Below are 21,842 nucleotides of genomic sequence, written 5' to 3'. Positions count from 1 at the left end.
CAATATCTCCCTTGCAAGGTTGGTATGAGGGTTAGCCGTCTTGTGGATCCATGCTGGGACGTAGTAGGTGTTAAATAAATTCCACTTTTACATATACTTGAATGTCATTTAGATAGACCCTTTAATGTAATAAGATGTTTTGTTGTCAAACTATAAAATCACTGTAGATGATAAGCCCTGCTGCCCATGAAACAAAAATTACATGTATGAAAATTCCCTTTCCCCTAAATCATGTGCCTGTCAGCCCTTCCACTTCAGTCCGTCTCTGGCTGCTGGGGCCTTAGCCAGACCTTGTCTCTACCTCTCCTGCCCCTGGCCTAGAGGGGAAACCAAGGTGCTCTGAGGCCCACAGACCCTGTTGTCCGCGTTGCACTAAGAAGTCACAGAGGTGGTAGAAAAGGCTCCTCCTCGGCTTCTTCGGGTGCCAGATCCATCCCGCTTCCAGGGGTGAATGGAAGAGGTGAGGAGCCAGGCAGGTGAGAAATGATGTGGAGGCCTTGTGAGGGACTGGCTTCCGCTACCCCAGAACAGGAGGAAATGGAAACCCATCAAAACAGAAAGCCATTCCATGCGTCAGGTTCTTGAGATTCTCGTCTCGAATCAAATGTGTGTTCTTTATTAACTGGTCCCATAAACAGACACACACTTGGCCTTGGAGTTTTAGAACACTCGCTTGTCACCCTTTTTCCTTTTAGTGAACACACGCTGGTTTCAAGGAGTTCCTCCAATAATCCTAGTCTGACATGCCACAGAATTCCAATTTGGTTATCTTTTTCTTAATCTGTTAATAGAGGAACTGCATCTTATCATCACCAACTATTATATCAAAGGGTCTGAAGCAGTAATTGAGGCATAATTGTATTTAATAATGGTTTTTCAACCAGTCAAGATGCTCTGCTCTTTGAAAACGCTTCCCAGAGATTCTGACGGGAGAGCGGAGAACCACTGCCCTAGACTGTAAGCATCCTGAAAAGCTGAATTTCCCTCAGCGCCGCTTACCTGACCCTCTTCATGTGAACAGTGCTTAACTTCTGCATCGTTTCTAAACATGACTGAGATTACTTTTCCCCTTTAGATTCTACAAGGTGTCTCTGGAAAATTTTGGAAAAAGTTTACCCTCACAATTAAAAGTATGAAATCTCAAGTGGATAAATGAACTTTTATAAAATATAGTATCTTTTAATTCTTGGTTAAAAAGTTTTTGTCTCCACTTATACAGCCTCTTTAGCTTCACGAATGGGCACACTGAAAGGCTATTTCATTTACTCTTCTCTCAATGAAAATCCTGTTCCGATAAACTAAGTGAGAACTGCTATGAATGCAGTGAACCTAGTAGACCAGACGTGTTAGCACCCCAGGCTCACCTCTGAGAGAAAACTGCTCACATGACTACTTTTTGCTCCAAGTGGACCTGCTAGCCCAATCAAATGGACCAGGGTGGGCTCCTGACCTCAGAACAGCCAGTCCCCACACTGGTCCGTGACCCCTGATGAGACCTGGTGTAAAAGGACAAACTGACCCAGTTAGAGTCTCTTTGCAATTAGTTAGAGACTGGAGATAGGAGCTGAGGGTCATGATGTAGAAAAGTACCTCAAAAGTGCATGCTAGCGTTATTATGGGAAGCAGACACTAAGAGTAAACAAAAGCTGTGAATCAGAGAAGTTGGTGAGGAAAGAGAATGGAGCCAGTGATGGAAAAAGAACTGAGCCCCGTGCATGGCAGACCCCAAGCCTAAAGCTCCACCACTCCTGCTGCTGATGCCCCTGCAGGTGCCTCAGATCCGGTATCACCATGTAATTTCTGCTCTTCCTGAGGCCTGGGGGTTAGTTCTGGGTGGGAGATGGGGGTGTGAGGTGTTCCTGCGTTCCCAGGCACATATCCTTAAGATAATGTCACACTGCTTGAGCCAACTCGTTAGCTTTACAGTCCTCTTACGTTTGTCCTAACTGGAGATTCCTTGCAACTAAATAAGCCTAATTGGAACAACTGTTTAAGCCATTACCATTTGTTAAAAATAATCAGAATTTAAAATTTCTATTTCTCTTAACAAATCTGGGAATGTTTAATCCATTAAGTTTTAAAACATTGGTAAGTTTAATGTTGGTACTACATGTTTCCACATCAGTTGGTACAACTTACATCATGTCTTATACTATTTCATCTTTGCAAAGACATCCTATACACAAAGATGCACATTCAATAACTGGGAAATCATAAAACTTCGGATCTATACTTTCAAGTTTGTTCGGTCATGATACTTCTGATAAAGGTCATCAGCATACCAGTTCCGCCTCTTCCAGAAAGATGCTGTCATTTTATCTAAGAGCTTGCTTTGGGTTTTATTGCAGAAGACGAGTTCCCTCAAGCGTCTTTTTCTTGCAACTGTCTTCTTCCATAATTTTTTCTTATAACCAGCCTGTCAGATAATATTACAAAGACAATTTAAAACATTATATTATATAGGAAACAACAGTTATGTTAACCACTCATGGTTCATAGGCTCGCTGGAAACAAAGACTGAACTTTCATAGGGGCTGGTATGTTTTTCAGAAAAATGTGATTCTCAGTGTGGGGGTAGACAGAGGAATCGTGTGTAGTTTGAAAAAGGAATGTTAATAATTTAAGAGTTTTAAAAAGATTATTTAAAGCCACAGCAAATAAAGCTAAATAAATCGTTGTGCTGGTGAAGTACAGGGTAGTGATATATAATTGTAACAGCTAAATTTATATGCATTACCTCATCATCTCTTCAACAATCTTCAACAATAGCATACTATTATTCTCATTTTACAGATAAAAGAGAAACAATTAGAGCAGTTAAGCAGCACACTGAGGTCAGAGAATTAATAAGAGCTCTTAACCACTACACTGCTATCTTCCTAAAGTGGAGGATGATGAAGGGAGTACTGGCTAGTTGGTGACACTTATGTTCATTTAAGGGGGCCTAAGTATGACAAAGGCTGAGAAGCAGAGTTCTCAAGTATACTGTGTCATTTATTCTTTTCACACACTGGGGGGACCAGTTTCTACAGTAAGTACTTTTCTAAGGAATAATGACCGCAGGAAAACTATTATTGGGAGTGGTGAAGGAATAATCCATGCATTATTAATTTTTGAAGAAATAGATAATTAGATCGAATATAAAACTATAATCATAGCCTGTTTATTTTTTTTCTTTTGGCCGTTCTGCACAGCTTGTGGGATCTTAGTTCCCCAACGAGGGATTGAACCCAGGTCCTCAGCAGTGAAAGCGTGGAGTCCTAACCACTGGACCACCAGGGAATTCTCAATCATAGCCTGTTTAAACTAGAAGAGACCTTAGTTGCCACCCAGGTTAATGCTTGGCTACAGTAATTTACAGGAGAGGTGAGACTAGAAGCGCAGCTACTGGTAAGAGCATTTGGGTCCTTTCAAACCAAGGGCTCCTTAGGGCTGCACACTAACTGAACAAAACCACAGCTCTTTGCTGAGAAGGTGCCTTGGGGTCTCTGACATGACTTAGTGTCATCACTGGGACCAGCAACTTCTATAGTACAGTGATGCTCAGAAATAAGGAAGGGTCGTTTCAGAGTTCTGGCTTTAAAATGCCAGAGATTATTAGATGGTTACTTCTCATTACTTACAATTCTAAGTTGAAAGAGTCAAAGAAAAATCCCCATATTTGTGTAACAATTTTCTAGTTTGCAAGCCAATCTGGGTCCCTGTGGATCTCTGACATACAAACAGCTGGTTTGCTGTCCTGCCCATCAACAGCAGAATAATCTCCTTTGAAGATTATTCTGTGGAACGTAACCACTGTGAAAATGCTTGAGACTTTTTGGACAATCTGCAAGTTCAGAAATGGAAGGAGGGAATAAGCAATAAAAATTAGGGACACCTGGATGAAACTGTGCTGCAGAAAATACTTTCTGTTTTTATACATTAGTGTAAATTACCCCACCCAGATTTTTGTTTTCTTCTTAAAATTCGATTTTGATAAAGCAGGCCATTCTGCATATGGAATACTTTTGGGGGCCTTGAGCAGGGACTAGGTATTATGACTGGAGAATTCGATCAGGTCATTTATAACAGTGTGAGGGTTTCAGGGCCCAGTAAAAGGGATGTGGAAAGGAAAGCAAGGAAAACCACCCATTTTATTTTATCTAGGGCCAGATGAGGACCTGGAAATAGTTAGTGTAACAAAGGGGAGGAAATGTTTCCAATGGTCCAAAATTCATAACTGTGTGCTGAATTACTTAGTTCAGCTACTTATGGATTACATGAGCTTCTACTGACTAGTGTAGGAAACTAACGACCACAGTATTGTTCCAATGGAGAAGTGAGCTGAGAGTTCCAATTAACTTATTTGTCTACAAATTTAGGATTGTTTATAACAGAGTACCTTTCAAATAGTGAGAAAATGCTACCAATTATCTTATTTTCACAGGGAAACAAATTTTGATCTTTAAAGAATTATTTGTTTGTTAACTCCCAAGTAGTAAAATGGAATTAGGATTTGAAGTTATCAAAACTCAAAGGTGTTTTGCAAAACTCTGGTCTTCAGCTGCTTTCTAATTATCACCTACTGTTTCCATGAATAATAAGGACATGAATGGAAAAGACCTGCTGCTGTGGGAGAAGACAGAGTAGGAATACTCTGTCAGAGTCCCCCTCTAGAGGCCATGGTCCCTGGCCAGAATAAATATTGGAGTTCTGTCTGATATGATCACCAATCATACACACCAACAGAGAAAAACTTACAAAGTCAAATTTAAAACAAGTATATGAGGGGTTAACGTTCCGCCATAAAGAGTAAGCCACCTGGAGAACCCAACCCAAGGTAGGCTGGAAGCTATTCGGTCCCAAATCTGCACCACGGGACTAAGTCCTTGCTGAAGTCCGCTCCGCTGTTTTAATGCTCTGGGCTTAAACAGAGCCTCCCCACAGGTTATTTACATATCGGGGGCTTCAAAGGCATTCCGGTAATCATCAGACAAGACAGACATGTAAGAGACCTGGGATGAACCTGTCCTGCAGTGAAGACTTTCGCCATTGTGAATAATATTTTGTTATATGAATAGTTAAAAATGTTTTCTTCACACGTATTCACTGACATGAAGAGATGCCTGCCAAGCCGGGACTTAAGCACAGCTCTGTAAAAGCTGCTGGTAGGATGGGGGGGAAGATGCGTCAAGGAACAGGCTGACTTCTGCTTCGGTTTAGTCTAACCTCACACTCCTTTTCTAAGCAAGTAACCGTGTGAAGACTCACCTTCCTCCTTAGCCACAGGCCAGAATGAAGTCGAAGAAACCTATAGATGACAGCTTTCACAGTCTTTCTCTTGCCTTTTCTTGAACTGTAGTATGTTACAGTTCTGACTGGTGGCTTCAGGACGTTTGGGAGCAAGGGGACCACTCTAAAATACATTGAAAAATCTTTAACTCAGCAATAAGACGTTAAAGGATAAAATCCACTTCTGTACTTAGAAATGAAAGCAGCAGCTCCACTGGAATAGAGCTCACTTTCAATAAACATTGTTACTCCAGATGATCCGTGACACTACACATAAGAATGGCAACTATCATCATTTTGCAAGTCCTCCATAATCTACCCCCTCAGTCCCTAGGAGAGAATTTATTCTGCTGTATTTTAATCACCTGATTCCTTATCCATCTGCCACTAGATTATAAACTCCTTGAGGACTTCAGCTTATTTTTAGCTTCGCATCGTTTTGGCCAAGTATGGTGCTGGGCACCCAGGAGTACTCAACTAAATATCTGCTGACGGAATAAGCACCACACGCAGCCGAGCCTTGTAAGCTGAGCATCTTGTTCACCCCCCCCACGTTGGCTGACAGCTTCCACCCAGGAAACCACATCTTAGAACATCAGAAGCGGGCCCTGTGTAGTCACCCCTGATGCTGGCATGTGTATTCTCCCATCCTTCAGGCAAAGTCTATATAACTAACCGGCAAAGAATATCATCTACTTCTAAGATGTTGTAGGCGTGAAGATTTTAGAATTTTTGTCCAAGCATCACGTTTACTGAAATATACTCAACCTATTGAGGACTGTGGCAGTCTGCCCACATGTCAGGTTTCTGACAGATGTGATCAGTCTGGGAGCAGAGGACACAACCAGTGTCTGAATATGACTGAAATGTCGGGAAGACAGTGCAGAACTAAGACAGGCATTCTTGGAGCAGTTTCGATAGGCTGAAGATGCCAAAATACTCAGGGGCCGTAAGATTCCTGGAGAGAGAGAGAAGCATATATACTTAATATGACACTCCAAAATACACATGCAGGGAATTCCCTGGCAGTCCAGTGGTTAGAACTTGGCGCTTTCACAGCCGGGGCCTGGGTTTGATCCTTGGTCGGGAAATTAAGATCCCGCAAGCTGCGGGGCGTGGCCAAAACAAAAACAAAATTATGCATCCAGATATTTAAAACAAAGTAATGTACCGAAGCGACCAAGTATTATACATAATTAATGGGTCCTGAGCATCAGACTCACGTGTGGAGCTTTTTATCCTTATTGAGGTATAGCTTACACATCACAAAATTACCCATTTATGTACAATTCAATGCTTTTTAGTAAATTAGAGAGTTGTGCAACCATCATCACAGTCCAGTCTGATGTGTCCTAGCTCTCCATTCAACAGTAGGGGACAAAAGACATGCAATGTTAATTCCCACCACCAGATCTTACACCGTGAATACACAGAACTCCTGCACTTAGGGAATGGCAAGGCAGAAACACAACAGCTCCTCGGCTCCACAGAGAGACAGCAGGTGGCAGGAGGAGGATTCATAAAGAAAACAGAAGAGGTACTTGAGCTTCCCTCTAGAAAATGAACAGGCCATGAGAGGAGGCACAGAGTCCAGGTAGCATGAACAACGTACGCAAAGGCAAGGAAGCCGAAACAAATCCATGTCGGGAGCGGGGACTGGACCTGCCACAGAGGCTGAGCACTGTTTGCCGGACTATCAGAGATGCCTGGGGAGTAGTGGGTAACAAGGTGGGCAGCTCAGAAGGCAGATCATGGAAGGCCTAGATGTGTGGACTGAACGCCGTCCTCTTTATCAATCCTTCACGCTATCACCAGATTCAGAGTCCACGGCTGCAAAGCAGAATCACTCACAGAGCTCTGACTCCACTTGTAAATTCTGAGTGAGGCTAGTGTGGGGCTTAAGAATGTGCATGTTGGGGTTCCCTGGTGGCGCAGTGGTTGAGAGTCCGCCTGCCGATGCAGGGGACACGGGTTTGTGCCCCAGTCCGGGAAGATACCCCATGCCGCGGAGCGGCTGGGCCCGTGAGCCATGGCCGCTGAGCCTGCGCTCCGCAACGGGAGAGGCCACAACAGTGAGAGGCCCGCGTACCGCAAAAAAAAAAAAAAAAAAGAAAAAGAATGTGCATGTTAACAGAAACAGAGTCACAGATATAGAAAACAATCTATGGTTATCGGGGGGAAGGGGGGGAGGGATAAACTGGGAGATTGGGATTGACATACACACACTATATATAAATAATCAACAAGAGCCTACTGCATAGCACAGGGAGCTCTACTCAATATTCTGTAAAAACCTATACGGGAAAAGAATCTAAAACAGAGTGTACATATGTATATGTATAACTGATTCACTTTGCTGTACAGCAGAAACTAACACAACATTGTAAATCAACTATACTCCAATAAAAATTTTAAAAATAATAATAAAAAAGTGCACGTTGATAAAACTCCACGGGCTGATGGAAATGTCTGAAAAGAGGATTGTGGTGATAGCTGCACAACTCACTACATCAAACTGTACACACAGGGCCTCCCTGGTGGCGCAGTAGTTGGGAATCCGCCTGCCAGTGCAGGGGACACGGGTTCGAGCCCTGGTCTGGGAAGATCCCACATACCACGGAGCAACTAAGCCTGTGCGACACAACTACTGAGCCCACATGCCTAGAGCCCGTGCTCCGCAACAACAGAAGCCACTGCAATGAGAAGCCCGGGCACTGCAAAGAAGAGTAGCCCCTGCTCGCCGCAACTAAGAAAGCCCGCGCACAGCAACGAGGACCCAACACAGCCAAAAACAAAATAAATTTTTAAAAAACTGTATGTACAAAACAGGTAATTTCATGGTATGTAAATTATACCTCAATAGTTGGTTAAAAAAAAGCTCCACAGGACTTCCCTGGTGGCGCAGCGGTTGAGAATTCGTCTGCCAATGCAGGGGACACGGGTTCGATCCCTGGTCCGGGAAGATCCCACATGTTGCGGAGCAGCTAAGCCTGCGAGCCACAACTACTGAAGCCTGCGCACCTAGAGCCTGTGCTCCGCAACAAGAGAAACCACCACAATCAGAAGCCCGTGCACAGCAACGAAGAGTAGCCCCTGCTCGCCGCAACTAGAGAAAGCCCACACGCATCAACGCAGCCATAAATAAATACTAAATTTATTTATTTAAAAAAAGCTCTACAGGTGAGTCTGATACTAAGTGAGGGCTTGGAACCACTTTCTTACTGTCCACTGCACTGATTTCACATGACAAATGAGGGGCAGTGTGGAGAAGTGAAATGCCAGTGTTTGAAGCAGACTGCGTTCATATTCTTGCTCTACTACTTACTAGCTGTGTGACAACGGGCCAGTTAGTTAACCTCTCTGTGCCTCAGTTTCCTCAAATTTAAATGAGGTTAATCATGGGCTTTCCTGGTGGCACAGTGGTTAAGAATCCGCCTGCCAAGGCAGGGAACATAAGTTAGAGCCCTTGTCCGGGAAGATCCCATATGCCGCGGAGCAACTAAGCCTGTGCACCACAACTACTGAGCCTGAGCTCTAGAGCCCGCCAGCCACAACTACTGAGCCCATGCACCACAACCACGGAAGCCTGCACGCCTAGAGCCCGCGCACCACAACAAAGAGTAGCTTCCACTTGCCGCAGCTAAAGAAAGCCTGTGTGCAGCAACGAAGACCCAACGCAGCCAAAAATAACTAAATAAATAAATTTATTGAAAGAAATAAATGAGGTCAACCATGGGCAGGTAATGAGAATTAAATAAGATAAAATATGTAAAGTACTGGGAAGAGTGGCTGGCATAGAGAAAACATTTAATACATGCTAAAAGCAGACAACAGAAAAGAGCTGAGGAGTGCTTAACAAAGATGGTATAATGTTAATAGGTGGCAGAAGGAAGATGGAATACTTAAAACCCTTATTTTGCTTTTCTCTTCTCCATCAGAGATAACAATTTCCAGTCACCTGGTGACCTAGTGGGTAGGATTCTGGGCTTCCACTGACGTGGCCCAGGTTCAATCCCTTCAAATCTCCAAGTATAAATAATTTATATCTCAAAGAACTGAAACTCTTTGCAGACATGATTACATGCCAGGAGGTAAACTTTGAAAGATTAAGTGAATAGGAGCATTGTAGACAACAAAATGTCCCAATTTTCACAGATCATCAGAGCTTGATATATCTCTATTAAAAAACACAACAAAACTCTCAGAAGTTCTTGGAAACTGCCCCTGAAGGAGGTGAGCAGATGGGAGTCCAGAAATAACTGGGCAAACTACAGGCTTATCTGTAGAAAAAAAACAATGTTAGAATGGATAAATAGAAATGCACAGAAAAAAACCTTTTTTTTCGTCAACCGGGAGTGAACTGTTCCTTGAAAAGAACTTCATTTCACTTTTCTTTTTTTTTTCTGATTTCACTTTTTGATGTAGTCACCAGCCTGAGAAATCATGAGAATACCTAGACAGTGTATCTGTCTAGATAGGAAGGCATGTGAAAAGGTTTCTTATATTCTAAATAAATATAGAAATGTGGGCAGGACAATAAATTAGGTAAATTCCAAGCTGATTGGAAACTGTACTCAAATTAGTTGATTGCTGTTCTCCTGGTGGAAGTGTCTTCCTGGCTCCCTAATTGACTCTTATTTTTCCCCAATTTATATGAAGGTCCTGAAGCTGTACAAGGCATGTTTAGCAAATCTGCATAAAAAACAAGCTGGGAACCATGGCTTATTAACATATTTGTGAAAAGATAGACTATCTAGACTCAAACTGATCTCAGTAAAAGGAAAAACAGACCAAAATTAACAAAATGAAACCAGGGATAAACCAACTGAGGTTAGAAAAAAATGGTTCCTGGAACAACAGATAGGGTGACTGTGGCTTGAGAGCAGTTTCTGGGAAAATGACTTGGGGGGCTTTATCCACCATACCCTCTCCTGGACCAACACTGTGATTTAGCTTGTAAAAACCAAAGTCCAACTTAGACTGTGTTAACCAAGGGCAGCTCACAAATCAAGGGCAGTGATTAACTGCTCCTTCAGTCTTCTGCCCTCTTTGGGAATTTTAGTACAGACAGGCTTTCTCGTAAACACCCTCTTGTATGGAGAACACTGACGTTTTCATGAAGGAGGTGACACAAAACCAGATTCGAAGGAGTAAGAGAGGAGGTAGTGGAGACAGGAGGCCAAAAATGGAATACGTAGTACGTAGTACATTTTGGGAGCTCTGTTTGGGTAATTACAAATAGCCCCCCTGTGGCAGGAATCAAAGGAATGTGGGGGTAGGGGGAGGTGAGTGTGACAGTGTCTAAACTAGTGGTCTTCAAGGTTTTTTTTTGATCCCATACTCTCTAAATGAATTTTGGAAAATTATGTACCCTTTCACAAAATTTCAATATCTAAAATTTTAAATAGTTTAAAAAGGATATAATTTCCAGTATATTTCTAAAACTGACATTTAAAAATAAGCTGTCACACCACTCTTTTAAATGTTTTCAGTGGAATCTAAATACCATAGTGAGTTAATACCCGCCTACATCATCAATTGTTAAAAAACAAGGACAATAAATCCAAATTGATGAAAATAAGAACTTTTCATCAAAAGATACGTTAAACGAACTAAAAAGGCAAGCCAGAGTGGGAGAATATATTGGAAACACATTTAAATGAGAAAAGATACACATCCAACATACATAAAGAACTACTATAAATCAGTAAGACAATTCAACAGAAAAATGGGCAAAATATTTGAGTATTTCACAAAAGAAATTCAAATGGTTAACACACATGTAGAAAGGTATTCAGGCTCATTACTTATCAGGGAAATGCTACTCAAACCACAACAAGACACCACTAAATACTCACCAGATTGAAAAAGTGTACAGGTCTAACAATACCAACTGTTGATGAGGATATGGCGCATACAGCAATGGGTGACTTTTTTTTTTTTTTTTTTTTTTTGCGGTACGCGGGCCTCTCACCGCTGTGGCCTCTCCCGTTACGGAGCACAGGCTCCGGACGCGCAGGTTCAGTGGCCATGGCTCACCGGCCCAGCCGCTCCGCGGCATGTGGGATCCTCCCGGAGCGGGGCACGAACCCGTGTCCCCTGCATCGGCAGGCTGACTCTCAACCACTGCGCCACCAGGGAAGCCCGTGCTAGGTGACTTTAAATAAGCGCATCACTTCGGCAGCATCAGGCAATACAGAATATATATTCTCTGATTCAGCAATTCCACAGCTAGTTTTTTTTTTTTTTTTTTTTTATAAATTTATTTATTTATTTACTTTTGGCTGTGTTGGGTCTTCGTTTCTGTGCAAGGGCTTTCTCTAGTTGCGGCGAGCGGGGGCCACCCTTCATCGCGGTGCGCGGGCCTCTCACTGTCGTGGCCTCTCCTGTTGCGGGGCACAGGCTCCAGACGCGCAGGCTCAGTAGTTGTGCCTCACGGGCCCAGTTGCTCTGCGGCATGTGGGATCCTCCCAGACCAGGGCTCGAACCCGTGTCCCCTGCATTGGCAGGCAGACTCTCAACCACTGCGCCACCAGGGAAGCCCCACAGCTAGTTTTATATGTATAAACACACACACACACCATAGAGAAACTCTTGCACTCATGCACCATGACACAAGGCCAATCAGCTTTGTACCTAACCGCCCCAAAGTGGGAACACCCAAATGCCCATCAATAGTAAAATGCAGAATTGGAGGGTAGTCCCATAAGAGACCATTCTATAGCAATGAGAAAGCATGACAGCTACGTGTAAAATGAATGAATTTCACAAAGAAAAAGAAGACACAAGAGTACATACTATGTGATTCCGTTCATGGAATGTAAAAAAAGGCAAAACTAAACAATATATTGCTTAGAGATGCACATATGCATCTTAAAACTATTACAGAAAAAAAGACAAGGTAATAAAAGTGAGGGCAGTGTTTATGTTTGGTGGAAACTGGCAATTTTGGTTGAAGAGGCACACAGAGGTGAAGGCTCCTGGTACTGTTCTATGTCCTGGCCTGGGTGTTAGTTATACCCATGTTTGCCAGAGTTATTTGTTAAGGTAGTCATGTATGCTATATACATTTTTCTTTATATGTTATATTTCGCAATTGAAAAATACCCCACATAAACCAGCTCTTCTGTAACCGCTGGAAACTTGACACTTTTTTCTTTCTAGTCTTGTTCCACAGAATTTTATCCTATTTTGTGTGAACGTAATTTACCGATCATCGTATCTTATTTGAACGATCTTTAACTTTTGCAAGAGTCCCTACAGTGAAGGCAACCCTTCACTTCCGTCATCTCTCTCTGTCAAGAAGTCCTCAAGGCTGCCCTAGGGCCGCCACTGCACTGCACGTTGTGTGCATTTCATACAGCCACGCTTACCATATGCCGGGTACTACACGAGGCGCTTTACGTGCTCGAGCTCATTTAGTCCTCAGGTGGATAGTGTTATCCCTATTTTAGAGCCGTAGAATCTGAAGTTCAGAGATATTAAATAACTTTTCAAGGTCACAGCTCGTGAGTGGCGGATCCTAGCCTCGGTGGGACTTTTCTGTCTTCCTCGCCCCCCACCCGCGCCCTTCTGCTTTGTTTTCTAGGGAAGGCGGAATGGCTAGGAGCCGGTAAGGAAGCCAAAACTGCGGGACACCCCGGTTCGCGAGGGTCCAAGAATCTCGGAGATCTCCGGTGCTGGCGGCCGAACACAGGCCGCCCCGGAGAAAATTCGGAACAAACCTCTGGCCTCATATAACAATCCCCCTCCTTTCTTTTTTTTTTTTCCTGTTAACCTCCAAGCTAAACGCCCACTCCATCCCGCGCCAGTCCCCCCTTCTGTGAAGGCGTGAATCGAGCTCCTCGCTGCCCACTGACCTGAGGCTGCTCTCACAGTACACGCAAAAGCGGAGGCCGCCATCTTGCCGCCTTGCCTTACGGCAGCCGAATTGGATCTAAAAACTTCAGAGCAAGAGGGCGCTAAGGAAAAGTAACCTGGGCGGAGTCGGGGAAGGGAGTTAAAAACATGAATAAAGGAACGTTGAAGCCTACCTTTATTGAATATCTTCTTTATGCCAAGCTGTCCTTCACCGCTGTAAAACAAGTGCCTATAGAATAGTGCCTGGCATATAGTAGGCTCTCAATAAATTCTTACTGAGCATTCGATTGAAAGATGTATTTAAGTACCAGCATATTTGAAACAATTTCTTTTTGCTCATTTCATTAAATTAGTTTGAAAGAATAAAATGTATCCTTCCAAAGCTGGGATATGTTGGGCTAAATTGACAGGAAATAGCAACATTATTAGAATTTTTAAAAAAAATTGAATGCCAACTCTAATCAAATAAATGTAAGTATCCCGAGGACATCAGATACACACACACATTTTTTTTTTCTCTCTCTAACCAATAAGACTGCTATTTGGTAGCACCTCAACTCTTCCTGAACAATCTACATACCTTATCTTATTCCTGAAAATTAGTGATCATACATTTTTAAACAATGTTCATTTAAACAGAAAATAAACAGCAAACCTCTCTCCCATCCTTGTAGTCTAAGATACTTGATGCATATACAGTATATGGCACTATTTACTGGTTGAAATGGGTAAGGGTCAAACACTGAGTCTCAAGGAGTTCACATTTAATAAGGAGACAACTACAGACCATAATAGGCAGATAAATGACTGATGGGGCAGTTCAAAGATAAGGAGGGAAGGCTTCTGGTTGGGGTGATCAGGGGACAAGGAGATAGAGTATAACACAGATCTTAAAGAATGGGGAGGATTTTTTAACAAGGGCAAGGTCACTGTTGGCAGTAAGAGCATCAAGAGCTAAGGTGAGAAGAGAGGAAGCCAAGACAGAGAGTCACAGGATATATTTAGAGCAGTGGTTTTCAAACTTTTTGGTCTTGGGACCTCTTTACATGCTTAAAAATTGTGGATCCCAATGAGCTTGTAATTATATGGATTATATCTGTAAGAATGTATTATATTGGAAAGTAAAATTGAGAAAAAATTTAAATACGTATTGTACTAGTTTCCTATTGCTGCTATAACAAATTAACTCAAATTAGGTGGCTTAAAACAACACAAGTTCATTATCGTACAGTTCTGTAGGTCAGAAGTCCAAAATGGGTTTCACAAGGCTAAAATCAAGGTATCCAGGGCTGTGTTCCTTCTGGAGGCTCTAGAGGAGAGTTTGTTTCATTGTGTTTTCCAGCTTTTAGAGGCTTCCTGCCTCCTTCCATCTTCAAAGCCAAGAATCACATCACTCTGACTTCTGCTTCCATTGTCACACCTCCTTTTCTGATTCTGACCCTCCTGCTTCCCCCGTCACTCCTAAGGACCCTTGTGATTACGTTGGGTCCACACAGATAATTCAGAATAGTCTCCCCATCTCAAGATTCTTAATCACACCTGCAAAGTTCTTTTTTGTCATGTAAGGTAACATATTCACAGGTTCCAGGGATTAGGAGAATGTGGACCTACTGGGCGATAAGTATTCTGCCATTGCACTTATTAATTCATTTTAAAACAACAATTATAAGGACTTCTCTGGCAGTCCAGTGGTTAAGAATCTGTGCTTCCACTGCAGGGGCACAGGTTTGATCCCTGATAGGGGAACTAAGATCCCGCATGCTGGCGCGGTGCAGCAAAAAAACCCAAAAGACCTATTACATATTGACACAGATATTTTTATGAAAAATAACTATTTCAAAATTTTTTAAAAATTAGCAAGAGTGGCATTGTTTAACCTTTTTGCAAATCTCTGTAAGGTCTGGCTTAATAGAAAGCTGGATTCTGAAATTTGCTTATGCATTCAATTTGTTGTGGTATCACTTGTCATGTAGTCTCTGGGAAAACTCTACAATTATGTATAATGAGTAAAAACAGCAAATAATATCTTAACATTACAAAGGATGTTTTGATTTTTTAAAATATATTTATTTGGCTGTGTCGGGTCTTAGTTGCAGCACGCGGGATGTTTTGTGGCAAGCAGGATCTTTTAGCTGCGGCCCGTGGGCTCTCTAGTTGTGGCGTGCGGGCTCTAGAGTGCACATGGGTTCGGTTGCCCCGTGGCATGTGGGATCTTAGTGCCCCAACCAGGGATCAAATTCACGTCCCTTGCACTGGAAGGAGGATTCTTAACCACTGGACCACCAGGGAAGTCCCATATTAAGGTTGTTTTGATTTTGTGGACCCTCTGAAAGGGTCTCAGGCTCACCAGGGACCAGGGCCTTCCGTGCGGACCAGGGCCTCCCATACCACACTTTAAGAACCACTGAGTTGGTTATATTTTAGTTTCTCTGAGTTTTAGGGTAGACAAGAGGGTGATGAGCTTGAACCGCTATTGTTGCTATCTTGATCTCCCATCTATGGTGGCCACTTTGAGCCATAAAACATGCACACAGGCTGGAAAAGTACTCTGAGACATTTCTTAAGGGTCTTTGAATTGGCAGTGGGAGTCACTGCCATGTGGCATGTTTTTGAAGAAGGGAGTAATTTAAACTTCTGAGTTACTTTAGGAGAGTCCATTTTAAAGCAAAAGAAAAAAAAATATCTTAAACCGCACGTGGAAGATGAGGATTAAGGACTTGGTTAAACGAGAGGTCAGGAGACTACAGAAATTAATTTTGGAGTTTGAAATCTTGAAGCTGGAGAAGTTGCTAATGATGTTCAGGCTCAAGGCATACATGGCTGGAAGAGACTGAAAATGTTCACTGGCCTTGAAAGGTTTATGGCCAATGTTTTTGAAAAGTCATCACCCAGCATGACAGCAGTGGGCAGGGATGAGATGGGGGGCAGGGGGACTGCAGTTCAATAATTAAAATTACTAAAAAAGATGGGAGACTGCTCTGGAGGCTATTAAGTGATGGCGATATGAAATACAGAGTGTAATGTAATTACAAAAGTACCCTGAAAAGCACTGAACCTATATAAACATAAGTCATTATTTCATTTTAGATAATTTTCAAACCTATATCTCTACTTTACAAATGGGATTTAGTAGCATTGTGTACCTCTAGGGAGAACACCATACTACAATAGAGCACCTAGTTAAGACTTGAAAGTACTTTGCAAACGCAAGAGACACACAAGTTATTTAGTTTCTACGATATATTGACGGTAAGATCATAATTAGTACTAATAGCATTGAATACGGTGTTCAGTATTTAACGTGTGTTACCTTGATTACAGACTCAGCGGAATACTTTTAACAGTGTTTCTGCGCTGACCTCATCTTTCCATCCAACCCACAGATTGCGACCAAAATTATCTTTCTAAAATAAAAACTTGGTGAAGAAAGCGGTGTAGTTTAATATGAAGGAGTAGAAGCTGTGGAACCCGAAGAATCAGGGTTTCTATTCCTGCTGTGCTATTTATTAGATTCGCGAACGACACATTCTGCACAAAGATCTCCCCAGTGTTCTTTCACCCAGTCTCCCACAAGCAGGATGACTCCCGGAAGAAGGGCTGCCAAACGAACAGAACGCGCAACCCGAGACAACACCACTGTTTACGTAACTTTGGGCAAATCCATTCCTTTCTACGAAATATCCAGCTGACAGAAACAGCTGAGACGCTTTCTTGCTTGAATTCTCCGGAGTCACACCTGCCCGGTTTCCGCGCGGACCAGAGTCCGAGCGCCAGATGCACTGCTACCCACCTCAATCACCCAGTAACCCGAGTTTGGGGTAACAGCCAAGACCCCTGAGCGCGACCCGGAAGGAGAAATCGCCCTTTCCGCCTAAGCAGGGCCCACCCTCTCCCAGCGGCCTGGACACGGGCGAGAGGGAGGTGCGCGTGCGCAGTGGCGTTGGCTGCCCTTCCGGTACGCCCGGCGCGGAGAGGCGGCACGGACGCAAGCACGCACGGACGCAAGGTTTCCCCTGCTTGCGCCGCCGCCCTAGCTGCCACTTACACCTGCAGCGCGGTCAGCCCCGCAGAGATGCTGCGAGCCTGTCAGTTATCCGGCGTGACCTCCACCGCCCAGGTGAGGATGCGGGCGCCGGGAGAGAGCGCGTGGTGAAACTGACTCCCGGCAGCCGGCGGAAAATAAGGGAGGCTTTGGCTCTGCCTAGGCCCGGGGACAGAGGCGTGTCTTAGGCGAGAGTCCCCGGTGAGCCCTTGAGGCAGTTAATTCGGCAGTTCGATGACTGGGATGACTTGAGGGTTATTGCTGAATAGGGATGGGGCGTGGAGAAGAGAAGGTGGCGGGGAGGCGGGCGTAGGACGGGAGGCACGGCTTCTGGGACATGCCATCCAATCAGCCCCGCGCTGCCCCAGCCTAGGACCAATTGAGGTGCTGGCGCCCGGGTCGCCGGTTGGGCGCTTGATAGGTTTCGCGCAGCCAGTGGTTGAAGGTCGACGGGGGAAAACTGCAGTTCCCAGCAGGACATGCATAGCATTGGCTTGTTGCATCTTAATAAGGAGGTGCCTGGACTGCTAGAGTCCGCGTTTTGGCGGCGGGCGGGGGGGGGGGGGGGAGGGGGTCAAGGTTGTAATTAATCAGGAGGGGCTGCCTTTCTTTTCGTAGCGGAGAACACTTCTTGAGCTATTCTTACTCTGAACAAAAATGAAAGATTGTAATTTATGGAGCTCGAACACCTGGTACTCGAGGAAGGTTAGGCGTCATGACCTTGTGCTCATTTCTGAGATTAGCCTGAGGATCTGTGTCTTCGGGTGCTGGGACGACTTTGGCAGACATTCAAGGAGCCCAGACACCCAGTTATTTTTATTTCTGCATAATTATCAAAGTAATTTTCTGAAATTAAAAATAAAAAAGGAAACCTATTCCCATTGCTCACAATTTAGAGAAAATTGGTATTTTGGCAAAATGTGGTGTTTGCAAAACAGGTACTGTGACCCAAGGAATTGAGCAAACTCCCTGGACACAGTGAGTTAGAAATAAAAGTCAAGCTTTTTTTTTTTTCAAGTTTGCTTATCTCCCCTTTCGTTTCCAGGGTAGGAGAAGCAGTCTCTTCTGTAGGAAAGTGCGGGGTAGTGTTAGTTTTCTATTGCCTTATATCAGGTGCCACAGATTGAGTAGCTTAAAACAACACATTTATTATCTTAGTGTTTCTGGACATGAATGGTCGGGGTTCTGTGCTCGCTGTCACACAAGGATGCAAAGTGTTTTCCCTGCTGTGGTTCTCATTTGGAGCTTCTCTTCTAAGCTCCTTCAGTTTGTTGGCAGAATTCAGTCCCTTGCAGCTGTAGGGCTGAAGTCCCTGTTTTCTTGCTAGCTGTCACCTCACCCTTCCTGGGGGCTGTCTGAAGTTCCGTGCTGCAAGGTCCTCAGAGGCAGTTTGTAACACAGATGTATACTTTCTTGCAGGCTACCAGGAGCTTGTCTCTCTGACTTCAAAATTTCTCTTCCCTGTTTCTGATCTCCAGACCCAGATTTAAACGGCTTATGTGATTAGGCCAGGCCCACCTGGGTAACTCCTTTTTGATTAGTTCAAGTCAACTGATTAGAAACCTAATTACATCTGCAAAATCCCTTTTGCCATACCACTCTAATCATGGGCTTAACCGCAGGGGGCAGAGGTCATGGAAGTCGACTTAGAATCTGGCCTATCATACTGCCCAAGTGGGGCTAGGAGGTTGGAGGAAGCATAACTGCCTTTCAGGGCAGAACTGATGAGGTATGTTTTTGGAGCTCTCCTTTCAGGCCCAGTCTTGTTACATCATGGTTGTCACCGATCTGTCTCTGTCTGCCCTGAATTCCAAAATTACTTTTTCCTTCCTTGCCTTTATCAAAATATTTTCCACTTAATGGGATCCCAATTAGGAAATTAGGAGAAAACTGGTTAAAACTTCATATTAAAATATGAACCCTTTTCTAGCCTGCAGCCAAGATTTCTTACCTTCCTAAAACTGCTATCTTGAAAAATTCATTGGTTTATTCTTCTTATCTCTTCATTCATTCTATAGTATTTGCTCCTGTTGCGTTGTGAAACTCTTTTTGCTCTTCTCAAGTAGTATCTTGGGTCCCATTTTACCCTTCATCTCTTTTATTTTCCTTTGTTGAGTCGACTTCTTCTTGTACCTCTAGGAACTCTGGTACCCCAATGAACTTTCCCCCTCTCCCTCTCCCCCTTTCTCTTTTCTTTTAAGACATTATTTCAGGGCAGTTTTAGATTCACAGCAAACTGGAGGGCATTCCCCATATACCCTGTGCCTGAGGGATGCATAGCCTCCCCCTGTATTAACATCTGCCACCGGAGTGTTACATTTGTTACAATTGATTGAACCTACGTTGACATATCATAATCACCCAACAATCCATTGTTGACACTAGCGTTCACTTTTGATGTTGTACGTTCTGTGGATTAAGACACATGTATGATGATATGTATCCATCACTGTGGTATCATATAGAGTATTTTCACTGTCCTAGAAATCCTCTGTGCTCCACCTATTCATCACTTTGCCTAGCCCCACCTCCTGGGCAACCACTAGTCTCTTTACTGTCTCCATAGTTTTGCTTTTTTTCAGAATGTCATATAGATGGAATCATACAGAATGTAGCCTTTTCAGATTGGTTTCTTTCACTTAGTATATTTCACGTTCCTCCATGTCTTTTCATGGCTTGATGGATCATTTCTTTTTAGTGCTTTAGTCCATTGTCTGGCTATACCACAGTTTATTTATCCATTCACCTACTGAAGGACATTTTGGTTGCCTCCAAGGTTTGGCAGTTAAGAATAAAGATGCAGTAAACTTTTCAGTGCAGGTTTTTACGTGGACATACATTTTCAGCTCCTTTGTGTAAATACCAGGGAGCACATATGCTGGATCATATGGTGAGAATATGCTTTGTTTTGTAAGAAACTGCCACCCTATCTTCCAAAATGGCTGTACCGTTCTGCATTCCCAGCAGCAGTGAATGAGAGTTCTTGTGGCTCCACAGCCTCACCAGCATTTGGTTGTGGTCAGTGTTGGGGATTTTGGCCGTTCTAAGAGGCGTGTAATGATACTGTCCCATCTCTTTATATGCTCTCTTACTGGGATTACATCAGTTCTCAGAATTTTAATCCCTAAGCAGATGATTGTCTAGCCTCCGCTTTTGAACTTTGTACTCAAATTTCTAAATTCTTGTTTGATTTTGTCAAAATCCTTTCCACTCCATGACACCATCTTTTTTTTTTTTTTTTGGCGGTACGCGGGCCTCTCACCGCTGTGGCCTCTCCCGTTGCGGAGCACAGGCTCTGGACGCGCAGGCTCAGTGGCTATGGCTCACGGGCCCAGCCGCTCCACGGCATGTGGGATCTTCCCGGACTGGGGCACGAACCCGTGTCCCCTGCATCGGCAGGTGGAGTCTCAACTACTGCGCCACCAGGGAAGCCCCACACCACACACCATCTTCTTAAATGTCTTCTGGCTTTTACTGTTGCCCTCCTAGAGTCAGTTCTTCACCTAGTTGTTAACAAAGGCCTTTAAAAAAGCATACAGACCATGTCATGCCCTCCTGTGACATCCCGTCTCATCAGAGTAAAATCTAAAGTCTTTACCGTGCCCCCTGGGCCCTTCATGATCTGGCTCTTTGCATATCTTATTTTTCTACTCGGCCTCATTCTCTTCTTCTCACTGCCTTTTCATTTGCTGTTTACCCTGAAGTTCTCCCACACATCTTTGCTTAGCTCTCACTCCCTTCAGATATTTTCTCAGCTATCACCTTCCCTTCAGAGAGGGCTTCCCTATCTAAAACAGACCTCTGACCACTCTCTCCTTTGCATCACTCTGAACTTACCCTTACCCTACTTGGTTTTACTTTGAAGCTCCTACCACCACCTGACATACTGTGTATTTATTGTGTATTTTCCACATTAAAATGGAAGCTCCTCAAAGGGACTGTATCCATATCAGTACTCACAATAGTCCCAGCTCCTAATAGATGCTCAGTAAATAAAGATGTGTCATTTGTGACCTGTTTGAATGAAAGAATGACATGTTTGAATGAAAGAATAAATGTGTTCTGTGAATTTTTCTTAATTTCTGTAAGTGGATGTGACCTCCCTTAAGCTTAAACCTTCATAGGTTTTAGAACCCTCTCCAGACAGAACCGATAGGATGTGCATGTAGATAGAAAGATTTACTATAAGGAATTGGCCCATGCAGTTGTGGAGGCTGGCAGGCTTGATATGCACAGTCCCAGAGGAGCTTGTGGTGCATTTTCAGTCTGAAGGCTGGCAAACTGGAGACCCAGGAGAGCCGATGGTGCAGTTCCAGTCTGAAGGCAGTCTGCCGGAGAATTCCCTCTTGGCTTGGGGAGACTGGTCTTTTTGTTCTATTCAGATCTTCCATTGACTGGCTGAGGCCCACCCACATTATGGAAAGCAACCTGTTTTATTCATAGTTCATTGATTCAAATGTTAATTTCATCCAAAAACACCCTCCAAGTTGACATATAAAATTTACCATCACGGCTGGCATCTAGCTTATCCTCAATGTCCGGACTTAATCATCCTTAAATTCCTTACATGTGGGTATTCAGCAGAAATGAGTTGATCTTTCTTTCTTTCCCAGAAATGAGCTTCAGTGCTCTGATTCTTCCTCACTTTACTTCCCAGACCTAACACCAT

General features: G+C 43.6%; 3 protein-coding genes across 13 annotated transcripts in view; 2 read left to right on the top strand and 1 right to left on the bottom strand.

Moving 5' to 3' along the window:
• The window catches only part of REEP1 (receptor accessory protein 1), a 126,493-nt gene extending 113,373 nt beyond the window's left edge, over positions 1 to 13,120 (top strand). Inside the window, exons 7-8 of one of the 2 annotated variants that reach the window (XM_032652760.1) lie at positions 12,860 to 12,883; positions 13,056 to 13,120. In XM_032652760.1, coding sequence (XP_032508651.1) covers positions 12,860 to 12,883; positions 13,056 to 13,105 — 74 coding nt within the window. In that variant the 3' untranslated portion in view covers positions 13,106 to 13,120. Of the gene's footprint in view, positions 1 to 12,859 lie in introns of both variants that reach the window. The other variant, XM_032652759.1, reaches the window with a different exon arrangement.
• MRPL35 (mitochondrial ribosomal protein L35) lies at positions 2,071 to 13,241 on the bottom strand. 2 transcript variants are annotated; one of them, XM_032652757.1, is made up of 5 exons: positions 13,131 to 13,204; positions 11,550 to 11,768; positions 6,040 to 6,229; positions 5,251 to 5,395; positions 2,071 to 2,416 (listed from the first exon to the last, which is right to left on the bottom strand). In XM_032652757.1, the coding sequence occupies exons 1-5, from the start codon at positions 13,171 to 13,173 to the stop codon at positions 2,228 to 2,230; spliced, it is 786 nt and encodes a 261-aa protein (XP_032508648.1). In that variant the 5' UTR covers positions 13,174 to 13,204; the 3' UTR covers positions 2,071 to 2,227. The 2 variants fall into 2 exon arrangements, with proteins under 2 accessions (XP_032508648.1, XP_032508649.1); XM_032652758.1 differs by lacking the exon at positions 11,550 to 11,768 and having other exon boundaries at positions 13,131 to 13,241.
• A 3,798-nt stretch (positions 13,242 to 17,039) lies between these two features.
• Positions 17,040 to 21,842, top strand: part of IMMT (inner membrane mitochondrial protein) — a 48,494-nt gene continuing 43,691 nt past the window's right edge. For 4 of the 9 annotated variants that reach the window (XM_032653608.1, XM_032653604.1, XM_032653603.1 and 1 more), the window contains exon 1: positions 17,052 to 17,248. In XM_032653608.1, coding sequence (XP_032509499.1) covers positions 17,204 to 17,248 — 45 coding nt within the window. In that variant the 5' untranslated portion in view covers positions 17,052 to 17,203. Of the gene's footprint in view, positions 17,249 to 21,842 lie in introns of all 9 variants that reach the window. The other 5 variants (XM_032653610.1, XM_032653609.1, XM_032653606.1 and 2 more) reach the window with 4 other exon arrangements.

Source organism: Phocoena sinus, chromosome 13 (assembly GCF_008692025.1).
Source record: "Phocoena sinus isolate mPhoSin1 chromosome 13, mPhoSin1.pri, whole genome shotgun sequence".
NCBI classification, from domain to species: Eukaryota; Metazoa; Chordata; class Mammalia; order Artiodactyla; family Phocoenidae; genus Phocoena; species Phocoena sinus.
The sequence above is the reverse complement of the archived record's forward strand: the minus strand, read 5'-3'. Positions and strand labels throughout refer to the sequence as shown.